This window comes from Ammospiza nelsoni, chromosome 12 (assembly GCF_027579445.1).
Source record: "Ammospiza nelsoni isolate bAmmNel1 chromosome 12, bAmmNel1.pri, whole genome shotgun sequence".
Taxonomy (NCBI): Eukaryota; Metazoa; Chordata; class Aves; order Passeriformes; family Passerellidae; genus Ammospiza; species Ammospiza nelsoni.
Window position 1 is genome coordinate 3,536,470 of NC_080644.1, and position 19,793 is coordinate 3,556,262.

At 41.8% G+C, this 19,793-nt stretch overlaps 1 protein-coding gene across 2 annotated transcripts in view; it reads left to right on the forward strand.

Annotated features, from left to right (window-relative positions):
* GNAS (GNAS complex locus) overlaps positions 1–19,793 on the forward strand; it is a 127,246-nt gene that overhangs the window by 100,838 nt on the left and 6,615 nt on the right. For both annotated transcript variants that reach the window (XM_059481063.1, XM_059481064.1), the window contains exons 6-8: positions 17,831–17,885; positions 18,233–18,306; positions 18,731–18,789. In XM_059481063.1, coding sequence (XP_059337046.1) covers positions 17,831–17,885; positions 18,233–18,306; positions 18,731–18,789 — 188 coding nt within the window. The remainder of the gene's footprint in view (positions 1–17,830; positions 17,886–18,232; positions 18,307–18,730; positions 18,790–19,793) is intronic.

Genomic DNA, 19,793 nt, shown 5'->3' on the forward strand with positions numbered 1-19,793 from the left:
GTGAGAAGTTAAATGAGAGGAGAAATTCTGACTGTAAGTTCTCTAAGTTTGTCATGCACCCTGGGTGTACTAGACTTCTCTATTTATTCTTAAGTTTTAACCATTAATACAAAAAATATGCTCAGTTTTACCATAAAATTCCCATAAGCTTATTATAAAGGAGAGCAAATGACATCTTGACTTGTGAGTATTGGACTTAATGAAATAGCAGTGTTAGATTGCTGTGGCTGTCAAATGGTGAGAATCAATCCAAACAACTCTTACAACTCACAGTAGTTCTGAGAATGAATTTTCACTCCCCATCCAGGCTCTTGCAAGGTCTCTTTGTGCAAACACAGAAAACCCCAAACAAGGTTAGTTTTGAGCTGTGATTCAAACAAACAATTCAGTGTGAGACAGAAACAAGCGGAATAAAAGCCTTGCACAGGGGCTGAGCAGCCTTTCCTGGGAATCCCTCCTGCCAGCAGGAAGATCTGCAGGCACAAAATACAGGGCAAGCTATAAATAAACCCTCGAGGAAACAAGGGAGAGCGTGGCGTTGGTTGCATCACTTTAGCCTGGCCCGTGTGAGGCTGGAGCATCGCTCCGGGGTGGGTTCTGGGCTTGGGGAGCTGCTGTGGGATGGTGCAGGGCTGGGGGCTGGCAGGGCACCCCCTGCTCTGGCTGCTGCTGCTGTGGAAGGCACAGAAAATGCAGCTGCAGCAGGACAGGGCTGCAGGAATGATGTGCATCCTGATAGCCACGCTCCTGAAGCAGGTGGGACCAGGATTTTTAGGATTTTGCAGTTCTTTCACCTGGGCGGGTTGGGTGAGTGGGTGCTGGAGCTTTTTTCCTGACCTTGGAGCTGCTGTTTGTGGTGCTCCCCATGAGCAGACACAGCTTTTGGAGCACAGAGGGTTTATGAGAGCTCTCGTGGCTCAGCTGCATTGCTGCAGAAAGAGAACATCTCAAGATTACAGGATGACAATTAGGAGAATACTTTTATCAAACATAAGACCTAAAAAGCTATGGTAAAACCTCATTAAAATTGCTTTTAAAAAGAAAGTAAAAGCAACCATGTTTTGAAAGATGGAAGGCAACAGAGAATTCCTGATCCAAGGATGGAATGGGGCTGTACATTTGCTGGTACAGTGTGAAAGCAGTGAAAGTTCAATTCCCAATTATTCCCTGGGCTGAAACTCTGCAGATCCATCACTGCCAGTCCTGGGGAGAGGCAGCACTGCATGCTGCTCATTGCACATTCTCCCCTTTCTTTTTCCTCTTCTGTGAACTCCACTGTTGGGTGATATGCCAAAGCCTTTCCTTCACTGGGGACTTCAGTTTAAATTTCTTTTGTCTGGGTGCTTGCCTGCAATCACAGGTATTGCTGAAGTTACTGTTTTAGAGACCCCTGACAAAGATGTCTGGAGGACATTTGGTATAAATTTACCAGCAGGCTCAAAAGTTTATTGAGACCATGTGCTTGCATGCAGAGAACATGGTCATAAAATCCTGACTTCAGGAGGGGCAGGCTGGAAATTAAAAAGTAGATGAAGCTCATAGTAGGTGAAGAAGTTCTCAAACTGAAGCTGAGTTTAAGTAACTTTAAATGCAGTATTTTTAGTATGTGACTAAGTTCTAAATAAGCTAATTTTACATGTGATTAAGAGTAATTTCATAGCAGGATGTCATTGATAGGTTTTGTGATTTTGAACTGATTACTCTGTAGTATATTATACATTGATTTTGCGGCTGAAACGTGTTAAAATAAGTTGTTGTAGTTAAATATAAATCTCTGTTAACTATATTTGTATTGTGGTGCACTAATTAAGTCTCTGAGAAGGATATGCACCAATAAAGCTAAATTGTAATGTGTTCATTATGGAAGTGAGGGGTTTGGGTGATAATTTACACTTGAAATGTGTTGGCTGCCCAGTAAATTTTCAGTGAGTGCCTTGGGTGCTCTGCAAGGTTCCCCTTCCCCCAGAGGGCTCATGTGAACTGCAGCCCAGGAAAAGCTGGCAAAGGATTATTTTTAGGAAGCCTCCTGCAGCTGGGGGAGGGAAGGAGCCAGCCCAGGTCAGGTGGCCAGGTCTGCTGTGGAGTCTCGGCTGGAGATTTGTGTTTTTGGAAAGAAAGATCCTTCTGAACCCTAAGTGGTTTTTATAAATGAATGAAAACAGGAATATACATACAAAACCCCCACAACTGTTAAACTGCCTTGTTTGTTCATTGCCAGTGTTGGTAATACTTGCAGATTTTCTGAGGACCCCACTGCTCACCACTTCTGCTGTTAAGGTATCTAAGAGGGACTTTAATTACACATTTATGATGTTACAAGATCAGGGGGTGTGTGAAGGGACTGTGAAGCTTTGTGTCTGGCAAGACAATTTTCTTACACAGCTTCATAGTGTGGCTGTTCTCTGGATATTCTCTCATCAAGCTGAGCCTCCTGATTGTTTATTTTGGTGTTTTCTTTAGCTCTCCATAACATCCCTGTGTGTGCCATGAAGAAGAGCAGAGTTTGCAGTTAAGGTGTGCAGACTCCTTTTCTTCCCTGGCTTGGAATGGCTTCTCCTTGTTTATTGTGGAGAATTCCTTGTTCCCCTCTGTCCCAGGGTGGGACACTGCTTTAGGATACACACAGTTTGTTACCCCAGACAGGGCTTGGCTGAAACAGTTTGTAAACTGATGCTTTGATACAGCTCTTCTTCAAGAGGATTATTACAGCTCACATCTGCAAAAACCCTTGGGTGATTTTGGATAGTGTGGAGCTTCAAGTAAAGTCATATGAATGAAGGATGATCAATCTTTCATGGTCCCAATGCCAAGAAGTATTGTGATGTCATCAAGAATCTTGATCAAGGTCTTGTCATCAAGATTCTTGATATTGAATCTCACTCACCATGGAGTGGTTTGGTGGAAGGGCTGAGAGGACAGGTTTAGAAATCTCCTGTTTTACCATGATATAGTCCCCAGATGGGCATTCCAGACTCTGGGATCTTACCATGTCTCATTAAACTGCAGATATTAGTATGTTATCTGTGTATTTTCAATGCTAACTCTAATTCTCTACCTCTGCTGTTCAAAATTTGTTTCATAAATTAGGTGTGTGGTGTGTATGAAGTGTGGAATAGCCTTGTGTGAGGTTACAAGTACAACAGACTCGTTAGTGGCACAGTGGAACAGTTACCAAGGGAAACACTAATTAAAATGGCCAGTTTTAAAAAGCTTTTTGGAGAAGAACATGTCACACTATAACTTGCTTTATTGTGATTAATGTGGCTGTTTCAGTAAATTTGAACATACCAGAATTCCTGTGTGCTCTCTCAGAGCTCTTTGCTAGGTGGGATCCTTGGCCCTTCTCCATTGCTGCTGGAGCTCTCTCCCGTGCAGCTCTGTCCCCAGAGCTGAGCTGCTCTGTGATGCAGCAGTGTGTTACCATTCCAGGGTGAGTGGTGTCATCCCCAGCTCCCTCCAGAACATCCCTGCTCCATTTCCCTCCTCAGGCATGCTGTGAATTGAGCTCAGGTAGCAAAAACAGCACAAGGCAGGACTGGACAGGTCAAAGCAGAGCTGCTTTCATTAGACTAAAAAAAAAACCCAACCAAACCCCAAGCCTGGCCCTCAGCCAACTTTTAGGATCAGAAAGGTGTTGAGCCACTTCCCAGTTTCAATCTGATTGGAGCCGAGCCTTGCAGACGCTTGGGAAGCTGGAGCTCCACTGCTGCTTAATTGCTTCTTGTTTTGAAGGATAATTAGGAACTCTACTTAAAAATAGTAACTTTAGTGTTCAGTCCATTAAATTTGTCACCAAGATAATTTCGTTAGACTTCCAACTGTTTTCTTATTGGAATTGTGAACTAAAAATAGGTGGGATTTCTGCTGTTGTGTGCAGAGGCTGGTACCTCCATTTCAGCTGTAACTTTCCCTAATGATGTGAAATGTGTTTGTTTCCCTCAGAGCTTTCTTCTGGGCTGTATTTCAGAAGGTCCTGCTAATTATGCCAAAATTGTGCACTGTGGTTTTCTGATAAAGTCACGTGGCACTGAAGAATATGAAACTGATTTCCCTCAAGACAAGTCTTACAAATGGAAGGTTGATGCCGCACCCAGTGCATTTTTCTTTTTCACCAGTCTGCAAGAGATGTTTGTAGTAGTTGGACAAATACCTTTTAAAAACAAACAAACACTAATGAACACAGGTTTGTTACTATTATTATGAGGGGTGTGATTTACTTTCTCAGTTCAGTTCTCACGAGCAGTCCCTTTGTTGTGCATAATTGAAATCACAATGTAGATTGTGAGATAATGTGACAATTACCGTGTTTGTATTGTGTGAAACACGGTTGTTTTTTGAAACAAACCTCTGTAATTACCAGAATCTGTACAAGCACATGCTGCTTTTATACATACGTGGTTTACAGGGTGAATCAGGTTGTAATATCCATGTTTAAACAACGGGGGTTTTTTAAGTTCTGAGCTGTTTCACGTTTATTCCTGACGTGCACACCACAAGGCACCATAATGCAGAAAGGTGAAACAGATTTTTCTCTGCAGAGTTAGGTCTGTCTCTGTAAATGTACAGCAGTTTCCCTGCATGCTTTCTTAGAAACCAGTAATCACTGGATCAGACAGAAAGGGTCTGGTTGGAAGGGACCACTGAGGCCACCCAGTCCCACCTCTGCTCAAGCAGGGTCCCCTCAAGCACCTTCCTCAGGGTTGTGCCCAGACAGCTTTTAAAAAGTTGCATTTTTTGACTGTGATGTTAGTCAAAGTTTTTTTCCCCCCCTTGGGATACCTTTTGACTGTAATTCCACTGAATATATGCAGTTTGTGCTGATAAAAATGAATGTAGGTAACATGAGGAAGTTCTGCTGCAGAGCAGTGTGGGGCTTGTGGGGTTTTTTAAAGGCTTGATGTTTGGAGCCACAAGCAAGAAAGTCAGTGACCCAAATGTAAATTATATAGGCATTAAGGTTTTTTTTCTTCCCTACTCTGTTATCTTTAAGCAAAGAAACTGAAAAATCATAAGATGTGTTAGTAAAACAGGTCTCTCTAATGGAAGTGAGCTCATTCAAAGGAGGGAACTTGTCTTCCTTAATTAAAATGAGGGATATGCTTATCTGCAGAAGTACTCCAGTGGTGTTCCCTCAAAGCCTGTATTTAGATGCAGTGTGTAATTCTGGCACGGTTTATTAGCATCTCAGATCTTTTTTAATGTTCTCATCTGCTTGTTGGCAGTGTGTTCTTTGGGCTTCCTGTGCGTGTGCGTTCCTCCCGAGCAGCAAAGTGCAGTTCCACAGGCTGGAGCTGAACGTGGGTGGGATGGCGTGAGGGAAAAGCGCTGCTTGGAAAGCTCTGCACCTGCCACTGCTTCCGAGCATCCCCATCCAGGCAGGGCACAGTGTGTGCAAGATGCTGCAAAAATCTCTTAGGCAGCAAAATGCAGAAGAAAAGCAGGAGTGGCTATATTTAGTAGTCAACATATTATTAACTTGTGTGTAATGTACCGGTTGCTGTGCTCAGACACCCCTTTTTTGTGGTGAATTAATAATTTGCTGCTGAGGACAGGAAGTGGAGTTAAAGTGCTGTTGTGTGATAAAAGCTGTGTTTCACATATGCTTATGGTGTTTATAGACTGTGTATGGATAAATAAGCACCTGATACGAGGTAGGTAATGTAGGAACACACCTCCCTTTCACAGAACCTGTGAGTGTTCTCTGCAGACTTTCTCCTGGCCCATCTGATCTGGGTCTCTCCCACCTTGAAGCCTTTGCTGCTGTTGTCAGTGTGAGCCACGATCCGGAAGCTCTAATTATAGTCATGCAGAACAAATGGAAATCCTGGAATTGTCTCCAGCACTCTGGAATCACACAGTTGCCAGCTGCAGGTATCAGAGCAATAGGTGAGCCAGCCCAGGATTGTTCCTCTGGAGCTGCCTCATGCCTCCCCTTCCCAGCACAGCTTTGGATTACACATTTATTCCCAGATCTGTGGGCTGTGACTGATGGCCACTAAGTTTTAGAAATATATTTGAACCTAGACTGCAATCTGAAGGGTGCTGTACATAATTTAGTGCTTCTTTAGACATTCTAAGAGGCTTGCTGGGTTTATGTCTTCTTGCAAAATAACAGGCTTGGATATTGGGCGGCCAGAAGCCCCAGCTGGGACTTAACAAATGTTGATGTGGGAATATTTGGGGAAGAGAAATACCATTTTAGACCCCTTCTTGTCTTTCCCACAGCAGCAATTATACCCATGGCTTTTAGTGTCTTTTTTAGTTCAGTTCTTCTCCTGAGACTCTTTAAATGCTTCTTTCATGTAGAAGAGGAAATTTGTAGTCTGTTAATGAGTAATTTAGGTTTAGGTTTTCATCCATTTGAGATGCAAACATGAGACACTGCCCTCTGCAGACAAAGAGATGGTGAAGATGTGCTTGTTTTCCACTGGAATCATGGCTTTTAGTCATCCAGTGGATTTTGGACATTTTTTGGAACTTCAGTGGATACCTTGGGCTCTTTAGGTTGGCTTTTCCTTCCCTTGGATTCCCTGCTGCCTGGCTGTGACTGAGTGCAGGAGATGGGGAGTCCACCCACTGGTGGTGCAAAACTGAGTTGTTACTCATAGCTCTGTGATACTTTCTTTTCAGTGTAATAAACAAAAAAAAAACCCATAAACCAGTATCAGTGGAATTTCAGAATTAATGCCCACTGAGATGAAGTTCTTCCCCACCTCCTGGTGTTTGTTCCATGCTCCCTGCACAGGTAGAGCTCACTGCACATTTGGTACTTGCTTCATGACCTCAGTGGGTAGAATCTTTCTTTCTTTTGTTGTACTCCTTGCCCCCATCCCCAGAGGGAAGGTGGGGCTGGTGTTAAGGTTTCCAGAGAACGTGGCAGGAATTGAAATGGAGCAGTTCTGTCCAGGGTAATTCAGCTCAGAGGCTCTCTCCAGCCTCAGCTGAAGGATGGTTTGTGGTGAGGGCTGTGGCACAGCCTGGGAGCCCAGAGAGCTGTGTGAGAGAGGGATGGGGCTGGGGAGGAAGGTGCCCTGCCCAGGCTGTGCCGGTGCTTGGCCTGTGTAAAGGCTGCCAGCAGGGAGGCCAGTGGGGATGCTGAAGGGTGGTGTGTCTGTGTCACCCCTGGTACCTCCTGAATCTTAATTCACAGTTCATTCTTCTAAGGTTCCAACTGAAGATAGAACTGTGCCTTCTGCTGCTGAGGGGCTTTTGGGGTTGTAATGCTGAAATACTTATGTTCTGTGAATAATACATTTAGGAATTGTTTAACTGATTACAACACTTTTATATAAGTAATAAATAGAGTCAATGAAGCTCGTTCAAAAGAGCTAATTCCACCCAAAGCAGCTGAACGACTTCCTCATTTTAACATTGCAAAACAAGCCAGTAAGAGAATAAGGGATTTAAGAGTTGTCTCAAAATTCCCCATCCCTCACCCACACCCCTCACTCCAGTCCTGTCTGGATTCCACATTTTGCACCCCTCACTCCCCTCTGTGAGCCAGGGACTGCCATGGAAAACCTCGCTGGGACTCTGGCTGAGAGAGGAAACAGGAGGAGGTTGTGCCTTGTCAGGGATTTTACTTTTCCTGTGCACACTTCATTCTAAATTCTCTGTGACTCCAGCACTAAAAGCACACGGCTTAGAAAAGTCCGCATGAAAAAACAAATTTTGCAAATGTTAGAATATGTTTTGTAAATACAAAGTCTGTCCTACTGTGTTTTACATTCATTTGAATGACTAGAGCTTTTTGTACTATTTTAAGGTCTTTTATAACCAGCTGTGTCTTTTCAGAGGTGAGATTTAAAGTTCATACTTTTGTAATGATTTAAATTCTGCTTCAGAGTGAGTTGAGTCAAGTTAGGTCAGTGGGGAAGAGGAGGGAAGGCCAAAATATTGTATTTAAAAGATTCTAAAATGACTTGTCATGTCCCTTGTTAAATCAGGGCTGTTTGTGAGTCTTTGTAAAGCCACATTATTCTACGTGGTGTCCATTTTAATTGCAGGCTTAAAAGCACTAAATACCCAAATGCAGTTTGTGGAAACACTGCATAGCCAGTGGTGTGTGTTGATGCTGTCACAGACACACGAGTAAGCAAAGATGGAGGGTCTGTATTAGATTTTCCTTTTAAGAGTAGCAAAACACTCCACAAAAAGCAGAACCATGAAACTGGGTGACTGAAAGGTTTTTCATGGGGAATGAAAGAGGACTGCACTATTCCAGAACCATGGTGACTCCTCTGAATGGCTTTTCCACAGAAGCAGTGTGGTCACCTTTATTGTTTACCTTTGATTTTGGCTTCAAGTTTGATTTCTTGCTGCTTTTATCTGCCTGAGTGTAATGTGTGCCAGGGACAGACAAGCACTTAAACTTGACTTCTTCATGTTGTTGTATGGCAGAACACAGAACCAGATATTTGCTTTTCACTGCAGCCAAAGATGAGTGTCCCTGCCCTGCTCAAAATTCACAGTATAAAATGCTGTTGTAGCTCTGTGTCATTTGCCTGGTTTAAAATTATATATTTTTTAATCTGCCTGGTATTAAATTTCATAGTCAAGCAAATGTTTTCAAGAAAAAGAAAAAAATAATTACTGTATTATTATTAACTCAGTTCCAAATGATAGTTGTGCTCTTTACAGATGCTTTCAACTCCAGGTGCCAGTTTGTGCCTCTGCTTTTTCAGAGGCCTGGAGTTGGTTTTGCTGGGTTGAAAGCAGAACATTTAAAGAAGAAGGAGAGGGGGAAGCCACATTGCTCTGAGGAGAGCAAAATCTGAAATGTGAGCGCTGTGAGGTGTGGGACTGTCAGCCAGCAGGTCCTGCCAGGTCCTCAGTCCTGTCCCAGGCCCTTCCAGCCCCATCACGGGACAGAAATGAACATTTCAGTGTCCTGTCAGCAGCATCAGAGTCACAATCACTGCCTTTTTGCCAGAGAACCCAACTTCCCAAACTGAACAAAAATCTCAGCTGGGATGGTGCTTAAGCAGACAAGATTCCAGCACTGGATTTCTATCTTGCATCTAAATATACACAAACTATTTTTGTGAAGATCTTTGTACAAGTGTGTTTGGAAGTCCTCCCTCAGCCCCCTGCTCAGGGCCCAGCAGAGCTCTGTCTCCCCATTGTTTGGGCCCATCTGGGGCCTGATTCCTTCCCCGAGCTGTCACTGCTTCCTTCATTCCTGCGCAAACTCGGGCCTGGTTCAGAATTCCTGCTCTGTCGCGTGAGGTCCTGTCACTCCACTGAGCCTTGTCCCTAAAATCCCTGTTGCAAATGATGCTGCCCATTTTTCCAGCAGTGACTGGGGAAGTGCCTGGTTCTGTGTTCTCCCTGTTTAGGGTTTCAAGCCACACACAAGCTGAAAAAATGTGGGAACTGTCTGAACCTTCATTGTATCTGGTTTTGCAGATGGCTCTGTTTCTTCAGTTTAGGGAAACCAGTATGGAGTATTAAGCTTGTTAATTCTTTTATCACCTGAATGCACTTTTATTAATATTTTTAATTGTTAACATAATTTTTAATTTATTAGTGATGTTATTAATTCTTCAGCTGAAATCAGTTTTACTGATTTGATGGCACTGGAGGGAGCTACAGATCTTGAGGACAAGATTCATAAAAATAGTTGGATGGAACACAATTAGGTTCACCTGTTTTAATTGCTCAGAGCAGCCTACCATAGAGGATGTACACCTATAACATAGATAGGCTGTTGCCATTTTAAAAATGGCATATGGGATTGAAGGAAGATTTCATATCCTTATTTGAAATCAAATATGGGGAATTTCAAGCAAATTCATATTCAAATTTCACTTAAAATTCTTAAATTTGAATTTTACTTTACTTAAACAGACATTTAGTCTAAGTTAACAGCAAATATTCTTAAGCCTAAGAAGATCCTTATTGAACCTGACAGATTTAAATTATATTACATTGTGAAAAATTATTAAATTTCAAGTTTCTCTCCAAATCCAGTATCCACAGAGCACAGGAGGGATGCACTTTTTGGTCTCTTCTGCAGTATATAAGGTCTGTGACTTTAGCTTAGAATTAAAAAAGATTTAAAACAGGAAAATGGTCATCTCATGTAGTGTGCTACTCCACAGCCTTCTCCCCCTCATCTTTTCCCCCAGATAAAATGAGAAAATTTGTCCCTTATGTGGGCCAGAAAGGGCTGTCTTGTAGTGATGTATGAGTTGCTTTCTTAAGAAAAAAATTAATTTTTGTATTATTTAAATCAGAACTTGCAGCTGGTGATACACTCTTAGACTAACTTGGAGTATCTTTATAAAAACCAATAAAATAAATTAAAGTGCATTATCCAAAATCCTTCTGTGCAAGCTGCTGTTCCTGGTGTGCCTTGTTGAGGTGCAGGGAGCAAACTGGATGTGGGGAAAGGCAGGGGACTTTACACACAGCTCAGAGCCTGGGTGGAAGTAACTCTACAATTTTTAGCAATGAAAATATCCATGTAGGGACCTAAAGGAATCCTGTGGGCTGATGGTGCAGCTTGCAGGGAGTGCACACACGGTGCCTTTTTGGCAGACAGAAGAGATTTTACTGTGGCTTAATGCTTATTATAGTTGCAGTTTCTTGATCACCATCTGTAGTCTCTATTGGTTTTTGATAGAGCAACTAGGATTTTATATTTTGGGAGTGGTGTTCTCTGTGTTGTATCACGCTGACTTACTACTTCCAGTGGCTGTGAAATAACAAAATCTCACAACTTCAGTCTGGTTCCTGAGCTGCTGCTTTCCTATGCTGGAGAAAATATTGAATCTCCTCATTATACAAATGGCTTCTGTTGAGTAATATTGACAAATACACTGAATAACATTTTTGACATAACATTCTGTTCCCACACAGATAATTTGGATGTAATTGAATGGGTTGATCAAGAGCCTGTGCTAAAAATATGACATTTTGTCACCCACTAAGTGTGAGAAAGCGCTTGCTCCAGAGGCAGTGGGGCAGCAGTGGGCTCTGGGCAGTGGGGTGGGATGTGCTGTGGTGCAAAGGGACGATGCTGAGAGGGGATTTGGGAGCCCTGTCCCTCTCCAGGCTGCCTGAGGCTGATTTGAGCTGGAGCAAAGGCTCCAGCCCGGCAGGATCCCAGCCAGGATCCCTGTCACACCCGCAGCAGCACTTCAGCCAAAAACGTACAGAAATACTTGTGGGGGGGAAGATTGGAGGATCTCTGTTCTTCCCTTCTGTTTTTCCTTATTTTAATGGTCTCCTGGGCAAAAGGCTGCATTGTTACAGTTTCAAAAGCGGGGTGGTTGTGCTGCAGACGGGTGGGGAAAAGAAAGAAAAATAGACCTTAGAGAAAGGCTGGCTGTTTAGTATGCAATAAAGTGACTTTTATACCTCTCCCAATCTCCTATCAAATAAATCTCGTGCTAACAAGCAATCAAACCCGTTTCCCTGCCCTGCTCTGCACAGCCCGAGCCACATTGCACCTTTCCAGCCTTTGAAACTGCCTGTGCCTATTTTTATTTGTCAGGCCGGGGCTGGGCTGGCCCCATTCCAGATGTGTCTCACAAGATTTGGTGCTGATGAGCTATTTATAGCCCTGTGGTTCCATTGTCATGGCAACCGTGCTAGAGGCCAAGGCGGCTGGGAGCTATTTCTGGACTTGTGCTGTAATGTAAAACTGATTGGGAAAGTTAGTGCATCCTCTAAGCCAGACTAACTTTAGACAGGCGGAGAGAGAGGGGGGGAAAAGGAAAAAAGAGACAACTACTCCCTCTTTAAATAGATTTTTCTCTTTCTCCTACCTTTTCCCCATTTCCCTTTTGGAGTGCTGGCAGTGTTTGAAGGGTGCTTTGCCTTCTGCTGGGTTTGTCTGAAATTCATTCATGCCTCCCGGAGTTGTGCTGCTTTCATCAGGCACTCTGGGAAGCTGCCTGCGGAACCAGCCTCGTTTTTAGGGCAAGGTTTGAACTTCCCAGAGACACAAAACTAAAGGGGCTTTGCTGGCACGTCCTGGTTTTTTTGGGATAGCTGCAGTTCTTTGTACCCCATAGTTTTAATACTCTTTTTTTTGTGTGTGCTTCATGTTCTCCGCGCCATATAAGGAGCTGTAACCTTGATTACCACAAGATGATTCCAAATATATGGAGTCATACTTTTCAGCTTTCTCATTATTTGTTCAAAATTAGACCCATGGTGCCCCTCCGCCTCCAAGTGGCTGGAATGCTCGAGGTTCTTCTGGAATTACAGCTGGGGCCGCTCTCAAAATCACTTTTCTGGGATATGTGTGCATTGACACCGTCTATAATTAAATTCTGAGCTTTAGACTATTTGAAAACCTTTCTTACAATTTCGATAAGGAAATCATAATAATGCTTTGACTTGAAACTGGAAATCAAAGTGTTTGCAGCTTCTTGGGAAAGTTTTCTGGAGACTTTAGGTTTACTTCTGTTCATGTTTTGTGCTACATTTCGAGGTTCATTTCCAACATAAATCTGGTTTTCAATGGGATCCTTATGTCTGAGGACTGACATGGAGGATGTTGTTACAGGGACATCGTATGTGGGATGGTTTTAGGTGCAATATAAAGCTCTCCTAATTATACCAATAATACTTGGTACAGAACTGTCCCTATGTGCCTGTCTCTATAAAGATTTTTTTTCTCTTTCCTGATTGTAAAGTTGTTAAAGTAATTACAAAGGTTTTGTAATTTATTTTCTCTCTCCTTATCTAGTTTTATTTAGGGAGAAAATAGAGCTTTACCTTTCTGAGCATTTTCAGTTTTCCAGTAACGTTTGTGGCACATTTTTAGTGACCACCTCAGCAGTAAAATCTCCCTCTTTGCAAATAATAGAAAGTACCAGTACATCTGTAAAAAACAGTCAAAACCTATTGATGTCCCAGCTTAGATTTGTATCTTAATTTGAGGAAAACCTGACAAGTTTGGTTTCATGTGCTGCCCATGTTTGCAGGACACTCTAAATACCAGCAGATTGAACATTTGCTTGTTTTATTTGTATCATTCCTGTAAATCTGCCTGCAGCTCTGCTCCTCTTGCAAAATAAACCAGCTGAAATCTTTATCACCAGTTTGAGGAACAGGATTCCCCCCTCTACCCTGCTTGCTTTGAGCAGCAGAAAGGGACAGAGTTGAGGGACAGTCAGTTCATTCACACACAAATATCATTTTAAAGGGGAGTTTTCTATCTTTGTGCTCATCCTGTGTCTCTGGCTCAGCACAGACAGCATAGCTGAAGAAAGAATTTACCAAATAGTTAACTGCAGAGCTTTTAGAAAGCTTTGCTGAATAACATAAAGGATTATGGCAATGACTAAAAAGGCAGGAAAGCAGAAGGAAAGCATGGTCTGTTCTGAAAAATAAAAAATGCACTCTTGTTTACAATAAACACTGTTAATGTTGACTTAAATTTCAGCTTAAAACTACTTTTAAGTAGTACTTTGTAGTTCTGCTGGAGTGTAGATAAATACAAATCTGCTGGGCATTTGCACAGTTTGGTCTTTAGGGTGATCAGTAAAAAATATTAATTTCTTTCTGGTCATAGAAACCTGAATTGGAAAGACTGTTTTAGAGGTGATCAGGGGAAATGCCAGTGTAATTCTTAGTAAAATCTTGATAATTCTTAGTAATATTCTGGTGGGTTCTTAGTAATATCTTGGTAGAAACACATGACTCAGTGGAAATGAAAAATGGAAAATCATTTCCACTGACTCAAGGGACTTGGGGCAATTAACTACTCAGTGCCTGCCTTTAAAATAGGGTTATGCCATGTGTGCATTCTGGGGTGAGATGGTGGAGTCAGGAAATGCAGCTCAGTGAAGGCAGGCAGGAGCTGGAAGTCTGATTTACTGTCTGTAAAATACCTCGAGGCTTTCAGAGGCAGGGAACTTCACAAATGCAGAGTTTCACTGCTACTGTTGAGGCTTTTAAGTTATAAATAAGTGCTGTCTTTAGTTGGGATTGAAATCTTGATTTCATGAAATGTCTTTCTGACACTGACGATGAATCTTACTGTGTTTTTTTAAGGGAGACATTTTATATGAAAATTCAAGTTATGACTTGACCAGAAAAAAAACCTGATGGAAATAAAGCTCCTCAAATATAGGTGTGTTTGAAGACACCTTTCCAGTGTTGTTCTAGGCTGAAAACAAAAGCTCTTCTTCACAAAGCAGAAAAAAAAAATAATTCCTGTGTGCCAACCATTTTGTCAGATGAGAGAGAGAAACATTTCAGTTGCTGTTTATTGAGGAGGCTGTCAGGAAATGCTGGAGAAGGAGCCCGAGTTCCCTCCCGTGCTGCCCCAGCCAGCGAGGCTGTGCTGGCTCTCAGGTGGAGGATTTTGTGTCACACACCTTTCCAGCAGGGAAAACAAGCTGCAGGTTTTGTCTGGCTCTGTTCATTCAGGAAATCCCTCCATAGGGATAAAGCAGCTCTCTCTGGATGAAAGAACTCCAGAATAACTCAGGTACTGGCATAGATCTTCATCTGAAAATTGGGACATGGCTTTGACATAATAGTTTTAGCTAAGACTTGGAAAGAATTGAGGATACATGTATGGCTTAATTACTCAGACCTGCTGGAGCTAAGGAAAGCCTCTGTGTAGCTCTCTGTGAATCTGCCCTTAAAATTGAAGACACTTTATCTGTCACAAAGATCTTCTTGGAACACTTCACATGTGGTTTTCCTTCCCTAAGCTAAAAAAAGGGACACAAAAGTGCAGCATATTTTTTTTAATTTCAGATTGTTTTAATTTTTCGTTAGTACCTTTTATTTTAATATCTCAGAGCACAGGTGGTGGTGTCCTAGAGATGCTTCCTCTCAGTGTTGCTGACTGCAAATAAATAACCTGAAGTCTTTTGAGGTTTTTTTGTCAGTGTGTGTCAGAGCAGTATCAGTGTTTTATAGCACAGGCAGAAGAGCCTCTTGTACGTGACAGAATTTTGCAGAGCAGTAGCTGATCCTGTTATTTAGTCATGTTCAGAATGTGGCCCAAAGTGAGAATTGGCAGCAATGCTGAATGAATTATTTGCTTTCTGGAAAATAGCTTTTCCATATAATCTCTGGGAAGATTTTACAGAACAAAAACACAACACTAACTTTGTAACTTGGTTCAAGGCTTGCTCGCAGTATAAAATTTGGTTTTGTGGTTTGACAGTTTTATGTGAATTATTTCATCAAGGTCACTTGTGTTTCTCCCTGTAAGTTCACTGCTGACACAGTAGATGGTGGGCACCTCTCCAGGAGGCTCAGAACAATCTCACAGCAGTGAGTTCAGCACACAAAGTTGTACTCAAGTGGCCTCACTTATGTTTTGGGTAGAGCATAGCAAGAATTAAAAATAGAAATTAATGATGGCAAATTTGTGTTTATTTTGAATTGGGCTTTGTTCTCATCTGACTGGATTATTAGTTTAATTTAGTGGATAAATTGTTTGGTTTTGACTAACATTGACTGAGAAGTCTCTGAACTCAGTGTATTGATGTTTTCTGAACTCTCATGCTCCCGCTGTTGCTCCTTATTTTAGGTGTATCAGAGCAGATCAAATTTCTGCTCCCCTTTTCTGCTCACATTTGTTTTTACATTGACCAAGCAAAAGAACAATTCCCTCTCTTTACATGCGAGCAAAAAAATCAAACTGCTTTTTAACACCTTTAGCCCTTTCTAAAGCTGCTGCAGCAGACTTTGAGGAAAGGCACAAGGAAAAATCTTCATGGAACACATCACTGTGCTCCATTTTCCCCAAAATGCCCTGGAAGCAGGAGGCGTTTTCTGGTGTCTGTCACACAGTGAAAGACTTCCTTCTCCAGGGAGCATTGTTAGGGGTATCAGATGTTGCTGAAGGTTAGAGCTTGTTTTGGGGGGAAGAAGAAATATTTATTCCATTTGAATTTGTTTTACCTGGCATGAGCACTGCTGTTGGAATTCATCTCTAGTACAGTACTACTGCTCCTATGTGGCTGATGTTTTTCAAGGAAATCATGGGCCTAAAAATAGTCTGCATAAACAACAGTAAGAGGTTTGTACTTTCAGTTCCAGGTTTTAGCAATATCTTGTTGTTATTTTCTAATTTTCAGTTTCCAAAATCCATTAAGCTGATTAGCTGAGTGGTTAAAAATAAAATGAAAAAAAAAAAAATCCAACAAAAAAACCCCCAAAACAAAACCAAAAACCCACCTCTTGTAGAACCCAGCATAAAATGTTCTGCTTGGATAAATTCATCCAGAAAGGCAGAATGATTGCAGTAATCACCTTTGTATCTTGATGAACATGTTCTGTTCGGAACATTTTTCAAGCATCCTCCAACTTGTGAAATTGCCACGTGATTTTGAAACTGCTCTGAGGGGAGAGGATGGGGTGGAAACACTCGTGCTACTTGGAACTCAGGGCTGTTGTACTTATTTAACATCCTCTGTGTACTCAACACTGAGTTTTATATCCTCCCTTTGGATTAAAAAAAAAAAATTACTTAACAGCTTGGAAGATATGAGGAAAAAATGCAGTTTGCAAATTGCAGAGCACAGTTTGTCACCACTTTATCCTTGTGAGTCTGTGGCCATGTCACGTTCCCTGATGGAAATTGATCTTTGCACTTTGTCTCACGTGTTTTTGTAACGTGTTAGCTTAAGATACATTCTAATGTGTTTAAAATTCTGTAATTCAGTCTAAACAAAAATTAATTTTCACGTGTCTCTGAAGCAAGATCATCTAGAAAAGGACATTGTACTGAAGCCAGAATACAGGATTTTTTCCCCCCTTTCCCTGCTCCTCATTAGGTGTTTTAGGAGGTCAGGAGAGGCGAAACTGGAGCTGACTTGTCAGTGGTGGCTTTAGTTGGAGCTTTTTGGGCTTTGATTTGTGAATCTGGGACAGGGCTCCCTTTCCCCCATAGAAGCTGTGGCTGTTGTTAGTGCACATTAAAGAGGCAGGGAAAACTCACCTTTCCTTTGTGGTCTCTGCTTCAGAGAGGAAACAATTCATGCAGAGGAATTTCCAAGGGAGCTCAAGGCCTATTGGTTTAAAGGCTGATTAATCATTAATGTAGGGGTGAAGCATTGCTGAAGTGGAAGGGGCTGAGCAAGGGGCACCTGGTGTGGGGCACTGGGGGCAAACACCATAAATCTGAATCCTGAGCTGCTGCTTTGCCACCACAACAGAGCAGAATTCACTAATTCCTTGAGATTTTTGATCTTTGAGTTGAAGTAAAAGATAGGGTTATAGTTAATTAGTAAAAAAAAAGTTAAATACTCCAGAGTATGATCTGTAGGTAGTGCCTATGAATTTGAATGAAATATATCTCTTATTACCCATTTAGCCAAATACTGCTGCTGCTGCAGAAAGTAACTGAAACACTGAAGCAGCAGCTGACAGAAAAATCAGTGTCCCCTCTCACTTGTACTGAAATTGCTTAAGGGCTTCCATTTATCTAAAGAACTACAGAGTTGATAAGTTGTTTAAAAATCCTCATTTTACTTTCCGGGGAAATACATGTGGGCAATTTGCTCGAGTGGTTGTTTCAGGTTCACAGCAGCAGTTCCAGGTTGGGATCCTGTGAAGAAATGTCCCAAATTAAACCCCGGGGTGTTTTTGGGGGAGCCGGCGGGAGGGGCTGGATGGGGTTCCCAGATGGATTCACTGAGCTGCGCTCAGCCCTCTGCCGGCCGCTGCTGGGAATGGTACAAAATCCCGAATTTTGCCTTTCCAGCGTGTGAGTTTTCATCGTTCTGTGAGCCTGAGAGCATTAAAATGCACCAGAATTTACCTGGGAACTGTCAGTTACTAAAGCATCAGACGTTTTGACTTATTTGAGAGTGATGAATTTCTCTTTTTTCTTTCCTCTCTGCAGTTTTCTAGACAAGATTGACATAGTCAAACAGAACGAGTACACCCCGTCTGACCAGGTACGTGGGGCTTTGGGAGGAAATTGCACCATTTATCTGCCCCTTCATCTTTGGGGTAATTAATTCATTTTCCAGTCACCATTTCAGGTATTGCCATGCATTGTACATATTTAGTATTCCAGTAAAAATGGCTTTGTCCTTTGCATTATGTTTATACACATAAATGATGTGCAAGGTTACATCACTTATAAGATTTCCATCATGTTTCTGTGACAATGAACACTCCAGTGCTGTTCCAGTGGTGTTGTGGTACAGCATGGACAAAAAGGGGTTTATTTCCATTACTGGATATATGGAAACTCACCAAGTATCTGTGCTGAATCAATGCATTTCCCCTTATGCTTTAGGATCTTCTCAGATGCAGAGTTTTGACATCAGGAATTTTTGAAACCAAGTTTCAGGTGGATAAAGTAAATTTTCAGTAAGTATAATTCTTTCCTTTTTATGTTTTTACAATTTTTAATACAACACAGACAAAAACCAAGGTGAACTGGGAGGAGAGCCTACCATATATTCATTGAGCCTACTGTATTTCTCAAGTATCAGTGTTTAATAGAAAGGAAGAATTTTATGGTTTTCTAATTTAGTAGTCTGGCTTGAAAATGAAATGCTAATGGTATGCTTTATTTTAAATTACAAAGAACAAAATGTTTTAAATCTATTTTCTCTCCATGCCTGTGTTCACGGATTGTTTACCTGTTCAGGTTCTTGTAATCCAAGATTCCCTTTAACTTCTGTAACGCAGAAGTTCTAAGGCTTCTTACCTTTTCTGTTTGCATGCAGACACAAACAAAAAACCCAGCACAAAATGATTCTGACTGACTGGATTTATGTTTTTTTCTCAGTATGTTTGATGTTGGAGGGCAACGAGATGAACGCCGAAAATGGATCCAGTGTTTTAATGGTAGGATTAGAATTTCTGGTGGCTTTATAAAATAGTTCTCTGCAGAATTGTAGTGCCTAATCTTCATTTTCTTATCTGTATGAAATCCATCATCTTTCCATGTAGCTCAATAAGGAGTTATATAACTATCATACAGCATTGAGTTTTTTCTTGACATGGAAGCTCCTGTAACTACACAGAACATCTTCAAGGAGAATGCAGGTGGAGAGGAATTTTATTTCGATAACTTCAGCTTGTCCATTTTTTTGGCTTCCCTCTCTTCCATCAATCAAGTATTTTTGGAGGTGGCTTTGTGCATTATTTGCCAGCCTAGACTTCTTTGTTGTTTGGACGAAATAGCAATGAAGTTACACAAAAAAGTCCACCTTTTTGTAGAACAGTTACAGTGAGATCCTAGAGATGCAACTTGGAATTCATGGCAAATTGCTACAGTTCCTGTCACAGAATCACCTGGACACTGTCTCTGTGTGTGGAAGGACTGGGCAGTATTTCCTTCTGTGCTGTCAGTAACAGATTTGTTTGGGTTTTACCTCTGCTCCTTCCTCTTCCTGTTGCCTCATGGTCTGACTCATCTGTGCTGCTGTGCTGAGGTAGATGAGCCTGGCAGAGGGAGGGACTGGAGCAGCTCAGGGATCCTGATCCTGGGAATGCCTCCCAGGGAGGAGATGGGGCTCCAAGCACTGAAACACGTACAGGGGAACCACTGCAATTAACCATGAATTCCCTGCAGCCTGCTGCTGTTACTACTGCTCTTTACACAAATCAAAAGTGCCGTTTATCCTGAGGTTTTCCCCCAAGGACCTCCCTGTCCTTTTCTGATAGCACATGGTTGTTTCCAATTTTCTTTACACATTTTATATTTTTTTTAAATTCTCCTCTTGGCTTTCTTCAGTTTCTCTCTCTTGCTCCAGTTCCTTTCTTTCCTGCATTTTCTGTCATTCTGTCAGCTTCTGTTCTGTGGCCTTGCCTGTCTTCCTTGGTTTCTTCACTTTCTTTTTTGATTC